The sequence below is a fragment of the Plectropomus leopardus genome, chromosome 4 (assembly GCF_026936395.1).
Source record: "Plectropomus leopardus strain MGB_pleo_1.0 chromosome 4, ASM2693639v1, whole genome shotgun sequence".
NCBI lineage: Eukaryota > Metazoa > Chordata > Actinopteri > Perciformes > Serranidae > Plectropomus > Plectropomus leopardus.
The window spans coordinates 7,387,251-7,412,425 of NC_142179.1; the positions used below are offsets into that span (position 1 = coordinate 7,387,251).

Genomic DNA, 25,175 nt, shown 5'->3' on the forward strand with positions numbered 1-25,175 from the left:
GACAGTGGATCACGTGCTCTCATCGTTTATCAACAAACCAAAGGTTACCCTGCATTATAAAATAAAGAGGGGGCGTGCCGCCGCTTTGAGGTTACGTAATATAACAAGAAAACGTGACGACGTTGCAGCCAATGGTACAAAGTGAGTCAGACAACCGGAAATCAGCTGAACGTCTTGTTTGCCTCTCGCACATTTTCCACATAGCAAACACACTGAGTGCAGGAGGAGACACGTCGCAGCTGTCTCTCCGGACAGACAGTGTCCTGTCTGAAGTTCGATGGACGGCTGGAGTCCAACGGGGAGGACACATTTAGAAAGTTAAGCGAATAATGTGAAGACAGAGACGATGTGCTCCACGGGAACAAACGCGGAGCTGCAACAAACATGTAAGTGACATTTTTATAAATAAGCTCGAGCGCGGTGGTGCCATCGCTCCGTAACCAGGCAGCGGTCACGGGAGGACGCACAGCCGCGCGGAGGAGCGGCTCTGCGGGACCCGAGCCGCTGTCAGTGTCGGAAGTGTGATAATGTCAAACGTTGAATTCACGGTGTCTTTCCGTCCTCTTCAAGCCACCGACCCGGCTCTGGTCCTGGAACTGAAGACCAGGCGTCCTCCGTCCTTAGAGGGCCGGGCGGGATGTGAGACCTGGAGCGTGGACTTCTCTCCGGACGGAGCCTGGTTCGCCTGGTCCATGGGACACGGGATCGTGTGGGTGGTAGCCTGGCCTCTCGACTCCGAGTAGGTTTACCTGGACATTAATCCACCCGGGATGCGTTCAGGTGTCCCTCGTACATTGTGGTCTGCGTGAAAAGCGTGGGAGTGACGCGGTCACTGTTGATATAAATGATAGAAATCCGGGATATTCCACTTCCTTTGCTTTGGGGGCCACTTTTGCAAAATGGCACGAGGCCAGGGGCCAGTCGCAGCGGCCCCGTGCATGTTTGTAGTATTTTAGGACGTTTCTCGGATTTTATCATCGACATTTATCAGATTTCAGGATGTTTCCCGGTCATCAGTTTATGTCAAGGATTTTAGGACGTTTCTAGGATTTTACTGTGTTTCTTGGATTTTAAGATGTTTCTCGTATTTTAGGACGTTCCTACAATTTTTAGGATGCTTCTTGGGTTTTAGGATGTTGCTAGGATTTCAGGATATTTCTTGGATTTTAGTGACGTTTCTAATATTTTAGGATGTTTCTTGGATTTAAGAACATTTCCTGGATTTTAGGACATTTTTAGGATATTAAAACATAATAATAATAATAATAATACAGAGAATCGAGAGAAAAAATATTATTTATTATAGATAAAAACGAAAATTATTTATTTATGTATTCATTAAATATTAAACACTGGGAGTGTCCATACCATATGCTTTCCCCAGGAAAGGGTTTATTTTCCCTCTAAGCTGCCTGTACAAATATGATGCCTGTATTTAGGTACCACATATCAAAACAATATCTTTTAGATACCTCAGTTCAAGGAATCTGGAGCTTTCTGTAATTCAACAAAACATGGCAAACCGCTCCGTGTATTAGTGATAAATAAATAAATGTGCCTGAATTGGTCAAAAGCAGGATCAGAATTTATGTGATTGAAGAAGAATCCGATCGATATTTAATGCCAGGTTTTGATGCTGGACAATTTTCAACACCATGTCTCATGGTTATATTTGGGTTGGTGATCAAGTGTTGCGGTTTGACAGCTGCCCCTTAGTTTTTACTGAAGTTTTGGAAAATTTGAAAACATACAGTAAGGAGGTAGCAGAAGCAATATTAAGTAAATAAAATCAAATGTCTGTTAGCTTTTTCTCTTTTTCTATTAAAATTAAAACACCAGACCAAAAAAAAAAATCCTGTTTTATTCTCCTCATTGTTTTATTCCACTCATTTCCAACAGCACTTGAAGGCAGCATCATTTAATCACCAGCCTCACACTTTACACCACCTACATGAGCTTTTTATGGTATCTGCACTCTTGACGCTCCTCTCACACACAGAGACAGTCAGAATGGAGACATCGACCGAGGAGACAAGAGCTTCAGCTGTGGTCATCCGGTGTGGGGCCTCGCCTTCGGACCCAGACCCCCAAAATCAGCTGCAGCGGCACGTCCATCAAAAATGTCATCAAAAGGGAAGAAGAGCCTGCTCCTGGCCACAGGTTTGGAGAACGGGGTGATCAAAATCTGGAATGTGTTAACAGGTGAGATCTCCTTTTTGTTTTTAAGGGTTCCTGCAGCATTAGGCAATTTAGATTTACAACTTTTTAAGACTTTTGTAAGACCAGTATTACAACAACCATAAGTGCAACTGCATAGGGACAGTTTAGCCCAAATTATTTTGTAACATAAAATATGGCTTTTTTGGCAGCTTTCATGTGAGAGGAATTTTGCAGATTATATAAAATAAAATAATGTTACCAGGTATTTAAAAATTTTACAATGCAACATCAGAAAAAAACTCATAAAATCCAATTTCCCTTTTCTGAGCATTTTTAAGACTTTTGAAAGATTCATTTAAGACATTTTAATATTAATTAAGGCATTACAAGACATTAAAGACATTCAGATTAATTAATTAAATGCCTTTTAAGATCCGCAGATCTGTTTTTATCTTTGCTGTTTTCAGATATGAAGAGTCTGTTGGGGCTAATTTTACTTTTTTTGTTTTGTATACCCAGGTGATGCTGTGTTTGATCTGCATGGACACGAAGGTGTAGTGAGGGACCTGGTGTTTCCTCAGAACGGGACGCTCACACTCATATCTTCCTCTCGAGACAAAACATTGAGGATTTGGGATCTGTCTCAGAAAGGTAGATGTGGTTTTGTAAAGTCCTGACACACCACGCCTTCAACAGCTACCCCCTTGAGACATCACTCAGGTCTTTGTCAAGTTTTCTGCAGAACAATGTTTTCACCTCCTCCTGTGCTAACATGACTTTGAGTGGTGTTCACAAACAAGCCTCGCTGATATGACTCTGAGCGTTTGCTTTTCAAAAAGCAATGCAAACACGCTGTTTCATGTGTAAATAGTTAAAGGAAGCGGTAGTTATTTACATTCAGGGTGGATGTTACTTCTGAGTCTAAAACTTATCTGAGATATCGTCTGTAAATTTGTATGTTTTTGCAAAGATTTGTTTTTAATCAGCAAATGCTCAAATGACAGTGTAACTGCAGTTCCAAAAATGTGTCAGTTTTTCATTTGTGCATTTGAAAATATCATTTTAAAAAGGAAAACTAAAAGTACAAAGATAGTTATCGAAACAAAAAAAAGAAGCAAAAAAAATAGACATAGAGACAGGATGTACTAATACTCAACCTAAGCGACATGTGGATGTTCATATGTGTATAAACTCACAAATGGATCAAAAATTATCGAGAGTTATGAAGAAAAACAAGAAGTTGTACAGCATGTAAATGTGCTTGTTTTTTCTACAAGCCACCAACTGTGTCCATATCTGTAGACCATTTTTCTTATTTCAAGTTATCAGATGTTTTTATATTGATTTCTAATGTTTTAGGGGGTAAACTGATCCATTTAATGCCAATAAAGTTCGACAATTAGCTCACATCCTACAAAAATTTTTAACTGATGACAAATGGATTTATTGATTAGCATTCGTTTTAGTTGACACCTGATCATAGATTTTTTTTTCCAACTGCAAAATTATTATAAAAATAATACAATAATTTTCCAGAGCTGTTAACTGCGCCTCATAAGAATCATCTTTCCAGCTTAAATCTTTAGTTTGCATGAAGCTACTAATGTCACGTTATGCATTTATGATGTTCATGTCAGTCTTTGCTTGCAGACAACGTTGCTCGCACTGTAAATGCAAAATTCTCTGCAGTGGACTGAGTTGCCAAATGTCGGAGTGTCCTTGAAAGCACCTGCCTTGAACTGTCCCTGGTCAAACATTAAAGCCATTAAATCCTCACTGCGAGGTATTATTGTCTCACTCTCGGGTTTCAAGGCTCTGCAAACTGCATGTCATGCTGTGTTGATATTGACGGAAACCAGTGAGAGCCTGAAATGTCGTAAATTAGTCTGAGATCTCATGCTATGCATCATTTATTAAATACCAGGCAATAAGCATTCAAGGCATTTTAAGTAACCAGTTAAATCATTTTCTGCATGTTTGTGTGTACTTATCACTCCGCCTCTGCGTTTTGTCGCCGTGCAGTCACACTGAACTAAACCTCCCGTTCAGATGTAAGAGGTTAAAGCAAACAAATGTTCATGTTTACACATTTACGAGTCACGTTCTCCACCTCATCAGGAGCTGATTTTTAATTTTTTTTTTATCCCATGATGCTTTTACAGTGTGTCTCTCTCGGTTAACTGTGACTGTGGATTCTGTGTTGCAGGTAAAACGGTGCAGGTGCTTTCTGGCCACAAAGACTGGATCAGCTGCTGCTGCGTCTCATCAGACTGCAGCATGATTGCGTCTGTCGGCAGATTTGACAGAGTGAGTTTCATCTATGCATCTATTTTCATATTTGCATGACCGTAAATCCCTAATGACTTCATTTTTAAATATATATTTGTTTTTATGTATTTATAGACTTTTTTTATATCTGTGTGGTTAAAACAACAATACTTCTAAATTCCCAGAGTCTCCAAATTTGTCCAAAGTCTTTCTGATGGAACAAAGATACTTTTATCCAACTTTTTCCACCATAATTGTGCACAAAGGGGCCAATATTCAGCATCTCAGTTCAGGAGAATGAGGCTTATTTTCTGTTGCGCAACTTTGTGATTTCCTCAGACAAGAAGTGACGTTCTGTTACAAAATACTGCATCAAGTTCATGTTTAAAGGACACTGGAAGGATTGTTAACTAAAGCATGTTTTTCTTTCTCACACCTGAATTTACTGATCTTTGACCGATGCAAACATGCATGAAGAATTTCAGCTTTTACAAGCTTCTGGTCGCAAGTTTGTTTTTCTGATCATCAGAACATCTACTTATATATATATATATATATATATATATATATATATATATATATATATATATATATATATATATATAATATTGTATTTGCACCAATATTTACATTTATTTGCTGGTTTTTGACAGGCAGGGATATAGACTGGTGTGTGATTTCCCAAACCTAATCAATCAAAGTCACCACAGGTGGTTTCCAATCAAGGTGTTGCCACAAAGATGATCAAGAGTAAATGAGAGCCACCTGAGCTAAATTCGAAGGGAAAGTACTTTGCCTTCTAATCTGGGCCTTTTATCTGGCAAATATTTCACATATTCAAATATTTAAATTTTCAGCCTTTACATATGTCTTGTCTCAAGGCTGTTTTTTGTGAAAATTTCCTTTTGATGGCTAATGTTTTTTTGGAAGATTGTATTTGCACTAATTTTGGACAGATTTCATGATCAGCAGATGCATTTGTTATTGTTTTAGCTGTTGAAATTGTGTTAAAATCACATATCTGCTATCATAAAATCCTGTTTTTGGCCGTCCGTTTGGAAACCGACCAAGACCCGTTTTTTTGAACGTTTGACAGTTTTCACACCATCTTAATAAACACTACTAACAGCACAAAAAGATCTGAATTCAGTTTTAAGCAAATTACACAGGTTAGATGTGTAAGCACTCTTATTGTTGTTTTTTGACGGGCGAGGATGAAACTGTAACTGAGTCACATCTAGCATGTAGACATTTTTGCAGAGTTTGCTTGTGAGTGTTTTTTTACCGAATCTGTCACTTCTGAGCGTGCAGTAACCTGTTATCTTCATCTGCTCCTGTGTTTAGTTTATGTGAGACTGACAGAAAGTTTGGCAGTTCTTTTCTTTGTGAGGAGACATTTGGAGCACCGTGAAACTCTTCCCACTTCCATCAAACTGCTTATTTGACACCTTTTTATTTCCAAAGAGAAACAGTAAAATTGTGCAATTCCAGACTTTAAGCTCACAGTCACACTTCCAACTGTTGAGCGACATGTGCGAGCATGTCCTGTTGACGTTCACTGAGTCAGTGTGACTGATAATCAATTCGCTGGTATTTCAGGAAGTACAGCTTCAGCGGAAATTTGCCGCGGGGCACAAAGAGCCTTGACTTGACCTACATTCTTATCCCAAATTAGAAAAACAGTCCTCACAGCACCGTACAAAGACTCATTAACCCTTCATGACTTTATCTCTATTAGATGGTGTGTCTGTGGAGTCTGCGCTCATATACGTTCATCAGGAACCTGACAGGAGGGACCCACAAGACCTTGTACCTCCTGTCTTCCTGTGACTTCTCTCCCGATGGCGCAGTGCTCGCCACCGCCGCCTTCAGCGGCTCCAGCTGGTGGATCGACCTCTGGGACCCGTACACTGCAGAGAAACTGGCCACTCTGGTGTAAGTTTACTCTCTGATTTCAGTCTCAAAATGTGCTGTTCTGTGAAAGAATGGCATGTGTATTCCCAAAGCTGATACACTGACCCTTCACATTAGCTGCAAATTAGGGATTGACAGATTATTGGCCACGACAGATTATCGAGACCGATATTTGGCTTTTTGTTGATTATCAGCGTTTTGTTTTAATGATCGCCGATAAAATTAATTAATTAAAGAGTGCAAAGAAAGTTTCAGCATGGGAGGAACTTTCACTTTGTAAAACCCTCAGGGAGATTTTTTATTTATTCATTTTTTATTTAAATTATCACTTGATTTTATTTTAAAAAACTTGTACTTGCTGTATTTGATGTTGAAAGTCTCAGATTTGCTAAAGGCATTTAAACAAAGTTTTGTGTTGGAGTTTGTCATATTCTAAATTCTAAATATTGACAGAAATATTGAAATTTCTATTATAAATGCATATCAGTTCCAAATATTGGTTGTTGGTCTCATTAAAAACCAATAGCTGTTGACCCGTACTGCAAATGCATCTTTGAAGGCACTTGTTGAAACACATAAAGACCATAAATAGCATCTCTATTACTGCAGATAAACGTTTTTTCTTTACGAGTTGTATTTTTAATGTTAGTGTTTAGCGGGAAGGTGGAAATTAGTCCTGAGAAGGTAAAGAAGCTTGAAGAAGGGAGCCGAACACGTCCTCCACTATCACTGTTTACATCTGTTGCACTGTCTGAAATTATGTCCTGGTGTCCTGTGTCTCGTTCAACCTGTTTTTGTGTTTTTGTTTGTATATAATGTGAAATTCAACATTTAAGTCATGAACATAAACAATTTTTTTCCATGGTGACAAAATGTCTCTTTTGTCCGCAGTGACTATTTTGAAGATTACGGACAGAACCAAATCTCTGCAATACAGTTTTCTCCCAACGGTTTACACTTGGCGATGGTGACGGACGACAGGTGAGTATGTTATCAGCTCCATGTCACAAATCTTGTGTTTTATGTCCTAGGGTTAAACCACTGCCTTATAAATACATCCATGGGTTAAACAGGGCTGCCCAAAGTGGGACCTGCAGGCATAAAGTTCACATGATATTTCTAGTGAAAAATAAATATATTTTTTGAAAATATGAATATGAATTGCTGTTTTTGCTGTTTTATTTTTTTGTGTGGTAAAATGCTCTTTTTAAATATGTAGGATCCATCATCATTAATGATGATAATGTGACCATGGTTTGCAGAGTGACACTTGTGCTGGAAGTCAGTTCAGATTCAGAAAACTTAATTGTCTGTTGTGACAGAAAATCATCTTAGACGTGACTCAACATTCAGTGCAAAACAAACTCGGGAAAATAAACAAACAGCATGTGTTCCTAAAAAAAATAAAAATAAACAGAATAAATACCAAATGCAATCATTGAGACAGAATAAAAATCACAATATACTACTGTGTGCAAAGTGTTCATGTAGATGTGTGGATCATTACCTTTTATTTTAGATGTTCATGTCAGTGGGAATGAAGCAGTTTTTGTGAGTGTTGGTGCGAGTTAGTTACAGCACACGTGAACAAAAGACCTTTCAATTTAGGGAACTCAGGATTCGAGTATCATTTTGCATCTTAACAATACAACAGGATGTTTTTGCTCTTGGCCCGTAGCTCACAATCAGGTTTCAGTTTTGGCTCTGTAAGGGAAAATGTTTGGGCACCTCTCGTGTACAGAATAAATTCAGACATTTTGTGTCCGCAGAGCTCTTCGGGTCTGGGAGCCGGGACAGAAAGGGATGGTGATGCAGACGAAAGCGGATCGAGACTCAAATGGACTCTGCTGCAACTACCATCCACAAGGGGGCGTGATCGCCACAGGGTAAAGATCCTCGAGCCCTCATCAGAATTAAAATAAGAAGCTTTCACTGCTTTTAGACTGAAAAGGGGGATTTAGTGATGGTGTAGCTTATGGAGGGTGAGTTCAGCAGAGGGTCACAGCAGTGAGAATGGATGTCAATGATGTCTCAGTTTCATGACAATAAATATAATATATAATAATCTTTATTTATATAGCACTTATCTTCACACAGTTACAAAGTGCTTCTAAAATCATGATAAAGAATAAATGTAAGAAACGTGTGAAACTCCAAAATTTCAACAGCTTTCATTTTTTACGCTTCAAATCACTAAATTTCCAAATGTTAAGGAAATACTTTTCTTTTATTAGGTAACCTGACCATCCCCGATTAAGTGATTTCATATTATGCTCAATGTAGAACAAAACACTTTTTGTGATTCTATGTCTGTAATATGTATGTACATATTATTTAACAATCATACGTACTTAAAAGCCTCTTTTTTTTGACAAATTCAGCGTTTTCTTCTCCCTGATGCTTGGCTGTTGCTCTGTTAGCTTGTTGGTTGTTTTAACTGTGTACGTTTCTAATGCAGGATGAGCCTGTTAAGCAGAGAATGAAGGCTCTGTCAGTACAGATTAGTTCAGGTCTTTACTGTGACCTTGTTTTTTTAAAGTTAATATCTTAACCCTTTGTATACTGGGAAAACTGGCCTTTCTTACAAAAACATGCAAAGAAGGCAATCAGCAACTTAACAAAAAATTAACAATGAAATGAGAGAGAAATCAGTAGAAAGTACAAGAAAAAATAGCTAGAAATTAGTTAAAAATAAATTAAACAGCACTGAACAAAGTGGAAAGTTAAAAAAAAAACACAGGGAAAGGACCTGAAAATTACTTAAAATGATCATTACTCTTTAAAGTATATAATTATTATAATTAGAAATAGTTCTCAATATTTTTTTTGTTTTGTCAAAATAAGTTTCAAAAACCGTTTCTCATTGCCTTTTTTCCCTTATGTTTAAAAAAGAAACCAAACTAATTTTTTCCAGGTTCAAGGGTTTAAGTAACTGTGAAAGGCATCTGAATGCACCCAAAAACAGTGACGAAACAAACAAAACAAAACAATTCGGGTTTCAAAGGTTTAAGTAATAATCTAAATTTAACAAAAAAAAAAGTTTTTTTTCTTTATTTAAAGAAATGAATGCATGTTTAGATAAAGTTCTACTGTAAATTTATGTATTTTTAATCAAGAAGGCCTTGCAACATCTCGTGCGGTTCAGGACCACCAGGATGGGAACTCGTGCTTTAAATAACTCCAACTGTTTTTTTAGTGCTTCTGCTTAAACTCTTATTAAAACATCTCATATTTAAAGAATTAAAGAATTTTTCTTAACTTGCAGTGCATTAAACCCTCTTGGCCGCCACATAACTGAGACACTAACCGTCCCCTCTTGTGACAGAACCAGAGACGGCCACGTGCGGTTCTGGAGGGCCCCCAGGACCGTGCCCAGCCTTTGCCACTTGTGCCGATCCATCCTGCGCCACTCGGTCTCCACGCACCAGATGGAGCCGCTGCCCCTCCCGAAGAGGATTCTCAAGTACCTCACTTACAGAAACATCCCTGACCGCCTCAAGACCTGCTGCTCCTCAGACGAAGAGTGGGAGGGATAAATAGGAACCTTAACAACTGACACTTACAGCGAGTGATTGTCACACACTCTCATAATGAAAAAAAATGCCTTTGTTTGCTAATTAAGAGGTGTTTTAAAAGCTTGATTTAACATAGGAAGCATCTCATATTCAATCTACTTTAGATGCAACATTACTACATTAAGGGTTTCATTTATTGCACTACCACTGCAAGACGATGCATATCTCAATGGTCACATGCTTACAATTTTATACGATTAATTTATTGTGTAAATATCATGTATTTCTAATTTCTGTGTTTATCAAATGCACTACTACTGTATTGTTGTATCTGCACATATTAATTGTTAATATAAGATAACAAAAACTGGACTTATAGGAAATAGTTTTATTAAAACAGATTCAAACACATGTACATGTCCACGACATATTCTTACAGTTGCATTTGTAATATTGCTGTTTAACACATTTCTTTATCTTTTTACCTTTTTGTGTATATTTAAATGGATGAACCGGTGACAGTAAGTGGATCTGCGATGGTGACTAAATTTACAGCTTTTTGAGTCCATATAAGTGCCCAAAGGATTTTTTTTTTTTTTGTTACTAGAGTTACAAACAACTGTCTTCCATTTCGCTCACTTCGTATGCAGATGTGAGTGACTAATGTAGCTGCGAGCTTTCGTTTCTTTGCTGCTCAAAAACTCTGACGAACAGTGGTGCACAATCATGCTGTGGACACTTAAGGGCAAATAAGTAAATGATTCCACCGATTTCTCATCATGAAAGTAACAATCAGCGATGATAGTCACCAAGGACTTGCTGGAAATGTTTGTCTCCGCCTGTGATTGGCAGTCAAGAAGCAGAATTTCGTTGCAGGGTAAAATGCATCTAGGAAGCCTCGCTAACCACGAGGTCTCTGACCGCCTGGAACGCTGCGACCATGGAGCTGAGCTGGATCTTCTCGTTAGTTCCTGAGGCGAGCCTGTGTCTGAGGAGACGACATACGGTAAGTCCAAAAGCATCTTAATGCCTTCGTGATCTTAAATAGTATACTATGCAGGATTTTCAAAAAAAAAAAAAAAAAAAGCAATGTATAGACTCGTGTTAAAATAATTGTCTCAATCATCACTTATGACCCATTTTTAGTGTGCAGTGGCGTATTTTTCAGCAGAGATTTTGCCCTCTGTTTGCATTTTTTCTTTGGACGTTTACGGGTGTGAACTGCCGCTGCACTCAGGTGAGGTCAGGACTTCACAGAAAGGTGGTGAACAGGAGCCGAACTGTCACCAGCACAAGAGACGCAGCGCCAAAAACACAAAAATAGAAAGGCCAAACTCCAAATGACAGAGTACTTTTACTGCTAATTTTGCTAGCGAGTGTTTACTGACATTATAGACAATCCTGCATAGTGCACCTTTAATGTGATTTTTTTCAATAACTTGTATGTAACGTAATGTTTATATCTTATCGGAGGAAGCATGAGTGATCTGTCTTACTCAATGTCAGCCAACTTGATGAGCAGACCGATCCGAATCGCTGGAGGAAAGTCCACTTGAAGGAGGAAAAAGAAAAACTAAATCAGGTATTTGTCTGGCATCACACACTGCAAAGAAACTATTAAATTGCAAAATATTAAAAACTCATCAATACATACTATTTCTAAAATAGTAATAGTAATAGTAAGCTCACTATTTTATTTTAGGGTATTTATCTTAAAACTCAGATCTGGTGGTTCTCCAGCTCGTTCAGAGAATCAGAATTAGTCGCTGGTGATCGCCACACGGTGCATGATGGTTAGATTGATGTCTGACATCATGTACGTGTGCAAAAATATCTTCACAAGATCAAGGTGGCTGCAGTTTTTAGGGCCAGACGCTGCAGTTGCTCTCCACAGACTGCAAGAACCAAGGCATGATGGGAAACCCTTGGCTGTTGCCTGATTAGCTCTTAGTTTTGACCACAAACACCACATTTTGCACAGAAAACTAACGTTCGGTGTATTTGTAACATTTAATGACTGAGTGTTGTGCAATGAAAGTTAGAGCTGTTAAAAACGTATCTTGTGTGGTTGATAATAATATCGATAATAATAATATAATACCTGCTCTGTAAACTACAGGTGGCGTACGTATGGATATAACAGGATGTAAATACATATGACTTTCTGTATGCTCTTTAAAGGCTGCTGGACTTCACTGCAGCTTTACATCATCGCCCCCTGCTGCCTGATCTCATCCACTTTCCAGGTGAGCCGCAGTAAATAAATACATACATACTGAATACACATACATACACACATACATACACACATACTGTATATACACCCACACATCCGGCACTGGTTATTAAGATAAAGTCAATCACAAGAGCCAAAAGGCACCTTAAATGGAGAAATATTAAATATCTGGGCCCTTTAGAGAGATGAGGGATTAACCCAGGGGTCAAACAATATTGATTTTTCTGGGCCAATACCGATTATTAGTAGTTAATGAAACTGATAACATATTTGGAACCAATATGCATTTACTATAAAAATGAAAATCTTTGTGTGAATATTAAGAATTTGCAATATAACAAACCCCAACACAAAACTTAGTTTAAACGCCTTAAGCAAAGGTTTAACGTTTTCTAAAGTCAAGTGAAAATTTAAATGAAGATGAAAAAATAGAAATAGCTCCCTGAGGTTTTACAGAGTAAGAGTTCCTCCCATGCTGACACTTTCTTTGCACTTTAATTAATTTCATCGGTGATCATAAAAACAAAATGCCAATACAGATAATCAGCAAAATACCAAATATCGCCCCAATTATCATCAGGCCGATATTCTGCCGACTGCTAGATTCAACCTGCCATAATATATAGAAAAATAAAGACTTTAGTATCAAACAAAATATTTTCTCTCCGCTGAAGAAAACTGCAGCGGCCTTACCTCTGTGTATGAGCAGATGAACCTCAGTGAGGATGTCATGCAGAGCCAAACCTTTCAGAGTCTTCAGCTGCAGGATTTCTGTGAAGGAGGCATTAAGGAGGAGCAACAACTCAGACTGAACTGGTGCTAGTGGGTGTCTCGTTTTGTATTTGGAAATGTTCGGCCGATCGAAACCTCATTGAAAAAAAATATAGAAAAAAAGTAATATTTGGTTTAAGACTTAACATTTGACTTCATCTAGCATCTAATATTAGCAATTGCAAGAGAAAAAAATGCAGTGAATTTACATTAACTTCAGGATATCCTTTTTTAATTATACAGAATAAAACTAAACACTGGTTTACATTTCACAATATGGAAAAAACTTGTAGTTTTTATGGCGCGTTATTATAAACTGATACAGTACAGCTTTCTGAGTGAAATATCCTGAAAGATGAGACAAGGTGGAGGATACGCTTGTACGCTGTGGTGAAATCTTTGTTGAGGGACCAGTCGAGGATGTTCGCTATATCTGAGCGGAGGGGGTGACCTGTGCAGGTGTACACCGTGTCCTCTGTCACCTCCCCGTACGCCATGGAGGTGCTCTGAAATCACACACGTGCAAAACAGTTAGTTCAGTTCACTCTACCATGATGATCATGGTGAAAAAAAAGTGCTGTTTTTTAAAACAAACAAAATGACAATAACAAAAATGTATGATAACCAATTCAAAAAAAGTCAATGAGTAGATTCAAATAAGCAGCAAGAAATTGCATCTTAAATGTTTGAAAAGGAGAAGTAGGAATATGAATACATAAATATGAATAATATGTCATACCTGCAGTATGTTGAGCGATCTTCTCATATCACCTGATGATAAGGTCACAATGGCCTTCATTCCACCTGGATTTATGTCAATACTGCCACAAAAAACAGCCAGATTAATCTAAAGGTCATTGCAGAGCTAAAATGTATGACATGCATCATAATTATGCAAAAATATCAAACTGTAATACCATAGACATTGTTTATTTAAATTATTTAAATTTTGTGCTACTTGCACTGATAACAACTGCACATCACAAGTGTTATTAGCTCCATGTGCAATTAGTGTACATATTAGACCGTTTTTGTTGGCACATTGTAATCTTATTTTATTTATGTTACTGTTTTTGCACCTTGTTTTTAATCATACCTGGCATCTTTTTTTATTACCTAACATTTTAATATTTTCATATTTGTAATTATTCTTTTACTATTGTATTGTAATTTTGCTGCTATACTTCTTCGTACCTCATAGCTGCTGTAACATTGTGAATTTCCACACTGAGGGGCTAATAAAGGATTATCTTATATAATGTATTGTATTTCCCCATTAACATACAGGTTGATTTTAAAGAAAAAAGTCCACCCTAATCCAAAAACATAACAGTTTATTCTTTATGTTTTGTGTCATCTAGCAATTTCTCTTGATTCTGCAGGAAAAACATGTCATATCATAATAACTGACAGAAAAACACTAACCGGAAATCTCTTCTACCTCAAATTGTTTCAACAGTAGATGGAGAGGGAACATTCGCAGCACACTCTCACCTCTCCTGCTGGACGACGTGCTCCAGCCGAGGGATCATCTGGTCCGGGGAGAGCGGGCCGAAGCGAAACCTGGTGCAACGAGACTGCAGAGCCGGGATGATCTTGGACAGGTAGTTACAGATGAGACAGAATCGGGTGTTTTCTGTAAACTTCTCAATCACTGAATCAGAGAGAGGGAGAGCGGGATGACAGAAACACAAGTTAGAAATCAATGCATTGAAGAAATAAGAAATAATCAACGATGCATTTAAGCGCCTAAAATTCAAATGCCATCAGCTCTGACATGCTTGCAGATTTCTCAAAGTCCTTTCATGCAACACACTTTTAAAACCTAAAAAAGTCTTGTTCTTGCAGACAACATTCACACTTTCCTGCTGCTGTGTTTTTTCACCAAGAAACTACGTATGTTTGTATTTGTTTAATTTAGCAGAAAGTTAAGTGATCCCGGTAAAATAATCAAAATGCAAAACTCAATCTTTGGGTAGATTTTTAGAATTAATATCAGAGTGCACAGGATAATATGCTGTAATTCAACAGTAGCCAAATCGTCTGGCTGCTCAGTGAGCCGTGTAGCTCACAGTGGGCAACGCCCGGCCGAACAGATGGCCTACCTCGCCGCAATGCATTCTGGGCATCCTGGGTCATGGCATCGGCCTCGTCCAGTATCACCAACTTGAAGCCTTTCCTGGAAGACAAGAAGGACAGACAAAAAGACAGGGAGCAGTTTAAATATGTCCCCTTGCAGTAATGGCTTGCAGATTAATATCAATAGTATTTAGACTTTTATAGAAGGCATTTGACGAGTGTTGTAGATTTTTAGCTTTACTTGAAGATGGTCCTGGTGCTCGCAAAACTCAGAATGGGACCTCTCACAACATCAATGCCTCTGTCATCTGATGCGTTTAGCTGCAAAACAAAATAAGTCAAATATCAAATCAAAGAGTCACAAGGTCCGTGCAAAGAAATGTGGAAGGATTCACATGCCGGTAAACCAAAAGCTTGTGATGAGGAGTCGAACCTCCAACACCATGGAGTTGAACTCTTTTTCCTTGTACAGCTGCTTGGCACAAGCGAGGATGGTGGAGGTTTTGCCAGTTCCAGGGGGGCCGTAGAACAAGAGGTGGGGGAGCTTGTCCTCACTGATAAACCTCTGGACTGAAAAAAAAAAGTTATAAAAACAAGGAAACTAAATAAACAATCTGAATACGACATTTTCTTTTTGGATCACACATTTACTTGTAAATGAAGAACTTTTTAAGGAACGAGGAAATTCATACATAATGTGCTGTTAATTATGAATGGCACTTACAATACAACTATAGTAAACATCGAAAACAAGCCTCAGCAACACTTTACAGATTATTAAGTGTTGTGCTTCAGCTTCGGATATAAAGGTTATATATATTTATTCTGACAGTTCACATACTTACTGGTGCTTAGGATATCTTTGTGCGAGATCAGATCATCAAGTCTCTGTGGTCTGTATTTTTCAACCCTGGAAAACGTAGAAGAAACACCACATACTGTTAAAAATGAATATTTCCAGTTACTAAATTAACAATGCTTGCAACACTTGGAGTGGTTATCAAGTGGTGGGGCACAAGTTCACTTTACACTAGTGACTTAAAATAACTTGTTAACCCCGAAAAGCCCCATTCTCAGCATACTGATGTAAACTACAGCGTGAACTCCATAAAGAATTTAACTATTTTAAAACATCTTCCTTAAAAATGTAAGTATACATAAGATTTGCCTTGAGATTTTTAAAACATTACATTATTGGATACTAATATTCAATTCGGCATTAATATTTTATACAATGAACCGATATATGAAACAAAATGTCAACATTATAATCGTCTCGCAGTTATATCAGGCGCAGCTACATTTCCCATGAGCCAGTTGGTTCAAGTGGCAACAAGGCAGAGCTGGATGCATCGACCAGCTATAACGCATGCCGAATTGAAGAAAAGCTCACGTGTCTCAAGATTAAATTGTCGTTTTATAAGGATGATTAACGTTATTTGTAGATTCGCTAACGTTAGAGCATCTACATACAGCGGCGAGCTGCTATCTTTAATCCATAGTCGGTAAATTAGCTTACTAGCACCAACGATTTCAACGATACCGTGATAAACAACGACTTTCTACTCACCATGGTAAGTTTCTGGTCTGTAGCGGCGCTTTACTTGTAGACGCCATTTGTCCTGTTAACTGTGAATTTAGCTCCGAGCTGCGTTTAATACTTAGTTTTAGCACTTCCACTCTTCCACTCAGTGTTTGGCGCGCTCCACAACAAAAACGTGCGTCAAACGTCATGGCGTACATCCAATCAGATTACGTTGTAGGCTCATGTGGGCGGGGTTTCTGTGACATGAATGCACACTGCAAAAAATGTGTGAGTATGAAAATATTACAGTGTTGCAAAACCAGTGCATGCAGCTAAACATATTTTTGTTCCACTCAGTAAATATATTCCTGGAAACATTTGATATAATGCTGGTGACGTTAAATTGATTCAGCCAGCCAGTGTTTTCAACTGGGCTGGATCCAGTGCTGACTGGAGTCTCAGCAGGTGGCACAAAGAAAATTATATAAAATTTCTCAATTACAGTCCCCTCCTGCCTCTGTAGAGATGACACCTCTGTTCAGAGTTTAGGAGGCTACCGATTCTTAGTCGTTAATGAGACTGATATGTGGAACTTATTTGCATTTACAAAAAAAAAATACAACTATTTCAGTCAATATTTCGAATTTGGAATATAACAAAATCCCCCCAAAAACTTTATAAAAGTGTATCAAAAGTGAAAAGTTGAATATCATATACAGCAAGTTCCCAGCAACTTTTTTTTATAAAGTCAAGTGAAAATCTAAATTAAAAAAATCTAAATAAAAATAGCTCCCTGAGGTTTTACATAGTAGGCTAAAGGTTCCTCCCATGCTAACAGTTTGTATTGCAGACTGCCTTCCCTGGTGTTGGATGAGTGTAATAAACACTCTTTTTCATTTCATTTTAATTTTTCTTATCGACTATCAATAAAATAAAATGCTGATACAAATAATGGCCAAAATGCCAAATGGTGGCCCAAATAATTAGCCAGGCTGATAATTAGTCGACCCCTATTGTCAGGCTCTAAGTATGCAACCTTTCTATTAATCAGAGTACAAAGGAAAAATAAATAAGAACAGAAATGAAACAGAAACCTATGAAACAGAACAAAAAACACAACCAGGCACACAAACATAACAGATAACAATCACACACATAGGAAAAAAAATATAACACCAATCACATATAATGAGACTTGTTGTGAGAAACATCCAAAAATGAAAATGAAAAAAAAAAACAAATAATGAGGGAAAAATCACATAGAAATAGTGTCTAGGTGACTGTAGTCTATGTTTGTGCCTTGTATGGAAGTGTGTACATTTAGGAGTGTGTCAAACACATATGATAATTGTAAAAAGCACCCCCTTCTTTCCCCCAAAACATGAGGAAAGTGTTGCTCCTCATACAGGCCTGGCTGGAGCTGAGAGCCCACCGCACTCGGCGCTCTAATCTCGCGAGAGCGGCCCCTCACGGCGGTGCTTGGGCGCTGCGATGCTGTTGCTGTGGGTTTGATTGACAGGAAACATGTCGGTGTGGTGGGAGCGAACCGGGATGCAGCTGCTGCCAAGGGAGACAGGGAGTACCTGCATCCAATCCACACATCAGCACCTTTAAAACCGCCAGGCTTTCCCCCACAGATCCGTCTGCTCGAGATGCGCTGCTGAACGGCTTTTCTCTCTCTTTCTTTTTTTTTTTTTTTTTAAATTATAAACCATCCATTTGAAACGAAGGGGCACCCAATGGATGCTGTGGCAAACCGTGTCGTCCCGCTCGGTATCTTCACATTGTGTTTGATTTAGCCTCAAACCAGAGACACCTTGATGAAACAGCAGGAACTACGAGCACTGTTGTTGCAATGGAGTCGACTCTCTCACGGCTCAAACCGCGTCTGTAAACCTACAACATCTCGTTTCATGGCGTTTTGCAGGCTGCTCTGCTCCGTGGGCTTCTCCACGTTTCTTTTTTGAATTTTTTCCTTTTTTTTTTAAGTGCAAAGGGAAAATAACGACCACTGCTCGCAAAACTATGAACGAGGAGATGACAAAAAGCGAGGAGCAGCATCTGAGTTTGCAGAAAGCCTTGCAGCAGTGCGAGTTGGTGCAAAATATGATAGACATAAGCATTTCTAGTTTGGAGGGTTTACGGACCAAATGTGCCACATCCAACGACTTGACACAAAAAGAGATACGAACGCTGGAGGTAAGCTCAATTTGAGATTTTTTTTTCTTTTTTCTGTTGTGCATGTGAATCAATAGGCTGTCACCGTGTGTTATTTATTTCTAGGCCACTGCATATTTTTCAGCGCTTTTTTTTTTTTTTACCCTCAACGACAAACTGCTTTTCTGCTGCATCAATATGCAAAGATTTCTTGCTGCTATCTGTTTTGTGCAGTGCAATAAATCAAGAGGCTACGGGGCTGCAGTGGGCTGTTGGAGACTTGCGCATTCTGCAGGTGGCGGGGAGAGAAGGTGGCTCTTCTCCATCAGAATAATATCTGAGGCCTATAGGCAGCCCGTGTTTACAATCCATTACCAATACGCCAGCCTGCGCATCTGTCCGTCTTCGCAGCGCATCCAGGCCCCGCTGTTATGCAAGGCGAGCAGATTACCGAAATTGTTACAACATATCGTTATCCGTTTAATTGGCCCGTGGGGTATTCCGTAAATTGCGTTACGTAATGGCCATAATATGTTGTGTTTGAGGTATCAGACTGTCCGTTTTTAGACCACTTAAACCAGTACCCCCACCCCCCCCACTAACTCCTCACCAGTGAGAGGCTGTTACAGGACATAAAAAAATGCCATAAAGTGCGATAAGGTCACGGAAAACTCACGCAGACACAGCACAGCATTAAGGGCCTGTAACAATGTTATGGTGATGCCTCAGGAGATTAAAACAAATACCATTAAGTATGATAAGGTCGCCATAAACTCAGCACTGAGTATCTGTGTGTACCATCAACACACTTTAAGTCCCACAGGAAATCTACGTGACATAATATATAAAATAAAGACACTTGTGAGTTATCCCACAGCAATATGAGGCTATATGTTATGAAATATATAATAACATAGGCCCTAATGCTGTGTCTGAGCTTATTTGGTGAAGTTTGTAACTGTTGCACAGACAGAGAACAGGAATCCAAAAGAATAGAGGTCTAATATTAAGTACAAATGTGCTGCCAGTAAAAAGCAGGCTACAGTATGAAGATAAATGTTCACTGAACACCAAAAGCATCGTGGGTACTTGATTCTTTGTTGCAAGCATCACAGACTTGCATTTTTATGTTGCAGTATATTAATAATGGGCCAACAGATCTTTGTGAATAGATTTTTAAACTAAGATTTGGTTGCAGAACTTTTTGCAAAAGCTGAGATAAAAAAAGAAAAGGTGAATGGGGTTGTAACTTTTTCTGGACGAGACCTTAGTTCATCCAAGTTTGAAGTTTTTTGTCAACTACACAATCATACAAGTAAAATGCACAGTGGAATGGTTATGTGCATATTAGGAGTTAAAAAAACAACAATTAAAACCAAAACAAAAAAAACAACAGTAATTTAGACAATGCACAAACAAATGACCGCAGCAGGTACGACGGCTGCCACCCTGACCGGCACCATCTTTGTGACCCAAAGTAAAGATAAATAGATAAATATGAGACTATGTGTTTCAAAATATAATACTGTAGTCAATGCTGTGCCTGGGCTGTTAATTGAAGTGTGTAATGGTTGCATGGACAGGGCACATCAATGCTATCCAACAGAACAGAGATCTAATATTAAGTACAAATGTGCTGCCAGTAAAAAAGCAGATAAATGTTCACTGAACCCAAAAATCATTGTGGGTACTTTATTATTTGTTGCAAGCAATACAGACCTATGCATTTTTATGTTTCAGCATATTTATATTAGATTATATTATCAGAATATAGTTTTAAACTAAGATTTGATTGCAGAACTTTTTGCAGAAGCTGAGATTAAAAAAAGAGGTGAACAGGTTTGTAACTTCACCTTTCTCTGGACAAGCATTGTGGGTACCTGATTGTTTGATGCAAGCATTAAAGAAGTTTTTTTGTGTTACAACATAGCTGAAAGATCTTCATGAATAGATTTTATTTTATTTTATTGTGGTACTTTTTATAGAAACTGATAAAAGAAAGAGACCAATGGGGTTGTAACTTTACTGTTTCTTGGACGAGACATTGGGTCATCCAAGTTTTAAGTTTATTTACCAAATACAAAATCATACAAGTACAATGCACAGTTAAATGCTTATATATCTGTTATGAGTTTAAAACAAGCAATCAAACAAACAAAAAAACAGCAATCATTAAAAAAAAACAAAAACAAACAAATAATTCAAGACAATGTGAATATGACCATGTTCACGACGGCCACCACCCTTTCCGGCGCCATCTTAAGGAAAAGTATATATTTAAAAACAAGAATATGAGACTATATGTTAAAAATACATCAAATGTAGTCCATGCTTTGTCTGGGCTATTGAATGAAGTTTGTGTTGCACGGACAGGAAACATAAATGTAATCTAACAGAACAGAGATCTAATATTAAGTACAAATGTGCTGCCAGTAAAAAGCAGGCTACAGTATGAAGATTAATGTTCACTGAACGCCAAAAGCATTGTGGGTACTTGATTACTTGCTGCAAGCATCTCTGAAGTATACTTTTTTCAGTCGATTCAGCGTGTTGAATCTGCGTCAGACATAGTGAAGCGCATCAGTGAATGAAATCACTCTGACTGTCAGTTCGAGAGGAAAACCAGAAGTGATTAATGTAAACAAATGGCAAAGGTCAAGAAGGCGTTAGATTCAAATAAAATTTGTTTTATTAATTTTTTAATGGTTTGTATTTGTGTTACTGTTCGCTTGCGCATGGCAAATATCCTTTCTTGTCAACGTCAGATTGTGTTGTTAATGTGCTAACTGGCTAACTAGCGGCTTGAGTGTGTCCTGTTGGTCTTCATGTTTCCCCTCTTGAAAGACAAATACTGCCTGCTATGGAGTGATTTCCTCTCACACAGATGCATTCGGCCGTTGGCTGTAGTCTTTTTGGTGTGATCAGGTGCACCTTTTTGGCTGAGACAGTGGCAAAGTGAGGCGACAAAGGAGTTATTTGATGTAGGTTTGGTGTGTCTAAGACTGAACTATTTAATATTTAAAGGGGGCAATCAAAAAAAGTGGAGGGAATATTGGCAAAAAAAAATTCTGGTCGAAGGTAGGATAGTCTGACATTTTGGAAGAGCAGGAGAGAGTCTTTTATGTCTTTTTTTCCCAGCCTTAAGGGGACTCTATACAAAAATTTGGAGAGCATGAGTTGTCGGCACACGGTTCTCAACATGGTGGTGGCTGAGCCGGTGGCAAGGCTTGCAGCCATGGTTTCTCTCTCCATAAACAGCATAAAGCAACAGCAACAGTGCTGACAGGACTAACAGTGTTAACCAGGGGGAACCAGTGGGTACAATTCCGTCACAATGCCGCACAGATATCAGCAGTAATCACCGTATGAGTGCAATGCAAAGTGCTGACAATGAGCTTGCCATACACACCTGCAGTAACACGCAGGAGACGCTGGACCCGTTTACCACAACAAACCACAGAGAAGCTCAGATTACAACAGACACAGAAGGTCAGATTACAACACAGAGAGAGGTGGCGTGACTTTGTCTCTGCTCAGGACGCCATTACATCATTGTGTCTTTGAAGAGAAAATAGTGGTTTGCTGCTATATAAATGCTCTGAATGGCACACACAGAACCTTTTAGTATATTTCATCTCACCTTTCTTTTGCAATATTGTAAAAAAAACCCCAAAACATTAATTGTTGCATTGATGGCGCACATTACAAGCTCCTGTAAGAAATTAGGTATTGACCGATATTGGGTTTTCAGGGCTGATGCTTTTTGTCAATATTTAGAATTTGCAATGTAAGAAACTCCAACACAAAACTTTGTTTAAATGCCTTTAGCAAATGTTTAATCAAAACTGAAACTCTCAACATCATATACAGCAAGTTCCCAGCAACTTATTTTTTATAAAGTTGAGTGAAAATTTATATAAAAAAAAGAATGAACAAAAACAGCTCTCTGAGGTTTTACAAAGTAAAACTCCTCTCATGCTGACACTTTTTAATTAATTATTCTATTGCTGTTCATTAAAATAACATGAAGATACAGATAATTGGCAAAATGCCGAATATCGGCCCTAATAATCGGACATGTCGATAATCTGTCGACCCCATAAGACAACCTTTTAAAAAACAACAAAAATATGCCAATTAAAAACTTGTACATTTACAGTGACTTCCATGTGGTTAAAGGGACCTTGCAGAGTTTTTGACCGCTGTTGGAGCGTTAATGTGGCAGTATTGTTAGTATAACACCAGACGAGCGATGATGTGAAGCAGATTTCTGTTGACTGCAGAGGGCAGTAAGGCAAGACAGCAATGTGCCAAAAAAAGAGATGAAGAAAACTGCAAGCTATTGTAGAAACTACAGGATCCAAACCATTCATTAGTTATTCATCTGATTGTATTTAATGCAGGAAGTATCATGCGCTGGGTATTGCGTTTTTTGTCGTAGTACACAATAGTGGAACATCTGGCTTCACTTTGTATGCTGCAGTTCTTCAAAGTGACTATGGCAATGTGTGCTGGAACAACGTTACCTGAATATGTTGATTTCACTTTATACAGAGACATTTTACAATGTTATGTTTGTTTTTGGATACAGACAATACCAGCAGAGGTATATTAGCATTATGTTAAGTAAATCCAAGCTATCATGAGCAGGTTATTAGACACTAGGCTCCTGGGCACCGATATGCCCGATATATACATATACTTAAGCAAGACACACACTTTTATAGTTGTTTAGGCTTGCTTTGTGTCATTGTTTTGCATCTTTTTGCTTGTCTTGGACAAGCAAAAATATACAGATTGGAGGATACATAATGATTATATATTATAATAATTAATTTAATTTAATTGGCCTACTTAGTGATTTACCATTTAAAAACCCCCCACTAAAGTTGCAAAAGTGTAGACGTGCAAAGATAAAAAAGAATATTTACAATAATTTCAAATCGAGTTCAAGAATAAGTTTGCTGTCAGGGTGGAGAGGACATGTAAAAACGAATGTACCCCATGGGCTTGTTCAGTAATCAGTCCATGCAAACTATTTATTACTGGTCTCCATCAGCTCCTGGGAAAAATCTCTAGCTTTACATTCAGCAGGTAGTTATTGTCTCTCTTGTTTGGAGCTGGGCAGGTCGCACAGTGGGTTTGTCAGTTCTGTTTTCCTGCAAACAGGGTTGATAGAACAGAGTTTGTGGTTCTTAAAATTACTCATCATAACCAAACTTATCAAAATGATCTCTTGAACAAACACAGAGGCAAGGCAGCTTTATTGTATAGCACATTTCATACAACAGAGCAATTCAAAAGGCTTTACAGAGAAATGAAATATAGAACATAATAAAGGATACAGATTACAACAAAAGAGTAAAGAGATAAGATGCAAAAGGTAAAATTAATTACTAAATGATTTCTAATTATAAATAAAGATCGTTAAAAATAGCAAATAGAGCTTGTTTATCTGCGTTCACCTGACCTGTGCGGAGCTGCTGCGACTGGCCCCTGGCCTCTTGTCATTTTGCAACATTTTCCCCCTAGCAAAGCAAGTCAGGCATCTCTGCCCTAAAGCTTGAAATAAACGCACTGGCAGTGAGTGATGTCGAAAAGTTTAACTTATTCAAACGCAACCACATGTTATCGCTGTGTTGAAGTTTCGGTTTAACTCTTTGAAACTTGGAGGGATGTCACTCTTCTTGGGCTGCTTTCAGATGCCTTTCACAGATATTTAAACCCTTAAACCCTGAGCAAATTGGTATGATTTTTTATTTTATTTTATTTTATTTTATTTTATTTTATTTTATTTTATTTTATTTTATTTTATTTTATTTATTTATTTATTTATTTTTTAAAAAAATGGGAAGCTTGGTTAGAAATATTCCACAAACTGCAAGAAAATAAAAGATTTAGAAAATTATTTTAAAGAAAACGCTAGGGAAAAATGATAAGGAATAAAGGAAAAAAACCTAGGAATAAACTAGATTCATAATTACCATAATTACATATTTAAAATTATGTTACACAATTATTTTAATTTTTAAGCACTTTTTCCAGGTTGTTTCCTTGTTTTGTTCTTACTTTATTTTTTGTTTTTGTATTCCTTTTTTTTCTTTTGTATTATTCTTTCAGGTAATTTTCTTGTTCTTTTTATTACTTTCTTGCACATTTTTGGGTCATTTCTTCTTTTATTGCTCATTGCCATCTTCCCATGTTTTTGAAAGAAATCAAGCCAAATTGCTGAAGTTTCCAAATTTTTTTTTTTTTCACAAGTGTGAGAGGGGGAGAAAGAAAGGGGGCGACATGCAGCAAAGGGACGAGGTCGGTATCGAACCCATGGCCGCTGTGGCGAGGACACAGCCTCTGTACATGGGGAGCCTGCTCTACCCACTGATCCACCAGGCCCCCCACAAGTTTCAAAGGGTTAATACTGATATGACCGATCTGTACTGAAGCACTCTTCACAACAAACTTGCCTAAAAAGATGAAAATAATGCAGATGGTTTTATATGCTACAAGGACAAATGGACTGGCTACATTTTATTACTAGGTGTATGTCCAC

The 25,175-nt window shown here is 38.1% G+C and overlaps 3 protein-coding genes across 7 annotated transcripts in view; 2 read left to right on the forward strand and 1 right to left on the reverse strand.

Annotated features, from left to right (window-relative positions):
- Positions 1-161: 161 nt before the first annotated feature.
- Positions 162-10,268, forward strand: wsb2 (WD repeat and SOCS box containing 2). The gene is made up of 9 exons (XM_042487975.2): positions 162-386; positions 571-739; positions 2,000-2,202; positions 2,680-2,811; positions 4,367-4,467; positions 6,167-6,363; positions 7,234-7,323; positions 8,112-8,228; positions 9,668-10,268. Exons 1-9 carry the CDS (start codon positions 347-349, stop codon positions 9,876-9,878), a joined length of 1,260 nt encoding a protein of 419 aa, XP_042343909.2. The 5' UTR covers positions 162-346; the 3' UTR covers positions 9,879-10,268.
- rfc5 (replication factor C (activator 1) 5) lies at positions 10,231-16,690 on the reverse strand. Its single transcript, XM_042487976.2, has 11 exons — positions 16,514-16,690; positions 15,789-15,853; positions 15,377-15,513; positions 15,185-15,264; positions 14,970-15,043; positions 14,359-14,518; positions 13,604-13,685; positions 13,241-13,370; positions 12,787-12,864; positions 11,354-11,408; positions 10,231-10,845 (listed from the first exon to the last, which is right to left on the reverse strand). The coding sequence occupies exons 1-11, from the start codon at positions 16,684-16,686 to the stop codon at positions 10,746-10,748; spliced, it is 1,134 nt and encodes a 377-aa protein (XP_042343910.2). The 5' UTR covers positions 16,687-16,690; the 3' UTR covers positions 10,231-10,745.
- A 1,188-nt stretch (positions 16,691-17,878) lies between these two features.
- The window catches only part of ksr2 (kinase suppressor of ras 2), a 142,460-nt gene continuing 135,163 nt past the window's right edge, over positions 17,879-25,175 (forward strand). For 2 of the 5 annotated variants that reach the window (XM_088076455.1, XM_042488537.2), the window contains exon 1: positions 17,881-18,667. In XM_088076455.1, coding sequence (XP_087932581.1) covers positions 18,494-18,667 — 174 coding nt within the window. In that variant the 5' untranslated portion in view covers positions 17,881-18,493. Of the gene's footprint in view, positions 18,668-25,175 lie in introns of all 5 variants that reach the window. The other 3 variants (XM_088076454.1, XM_042488538.2, XM_042488536.2) reach the window with 3 other exon arrangements.

Bases quoted from the DNA above. Each gene is read 5' to 3' on its own strand.
- wsb2 (XM_042487975.2), top strand. From the start codon at position 347: ATGTGCTCCACGGGAACAAACGCGGAGCTGCAACAAACAT. The intron at 6,364-7,233 runs GTAAGTTTACTC...TTTTGTCCGCAG, and splicing joins GAGAAACTGGCCACTCTGGT to TGACTATTTTGAAGATTACG. The intron at 8,229-9,667 runs GTAAAGATCCTC...CTCTTGTGACAG, and splicing joins GGGGGCGTGATCGCCACAGG to AACCAGAGACGGCCACGTGC.
- rfc5 (XM_042487976.2), bottom strand. From the start codon at position 16,686: ATGTACGCCATGACGTTTGACGCACGTTTTTGTTGTGGAGCGCGCCAA. The intron at 15,265-15,376 runs GTTCGACTCCTC...TTTGTTTTGCAG, and splicing joins TCAACTCCATGGTGTTGGAG to CTAAACGCATCAGATGACAG. The intron at 11,409-12,786 runs GTAAGGCCGCTG...TCCTCCTTCAAG, and splicing joins TCATCTGCTCATACACAGAG to TGGACTTTCCTCCAGCGATT.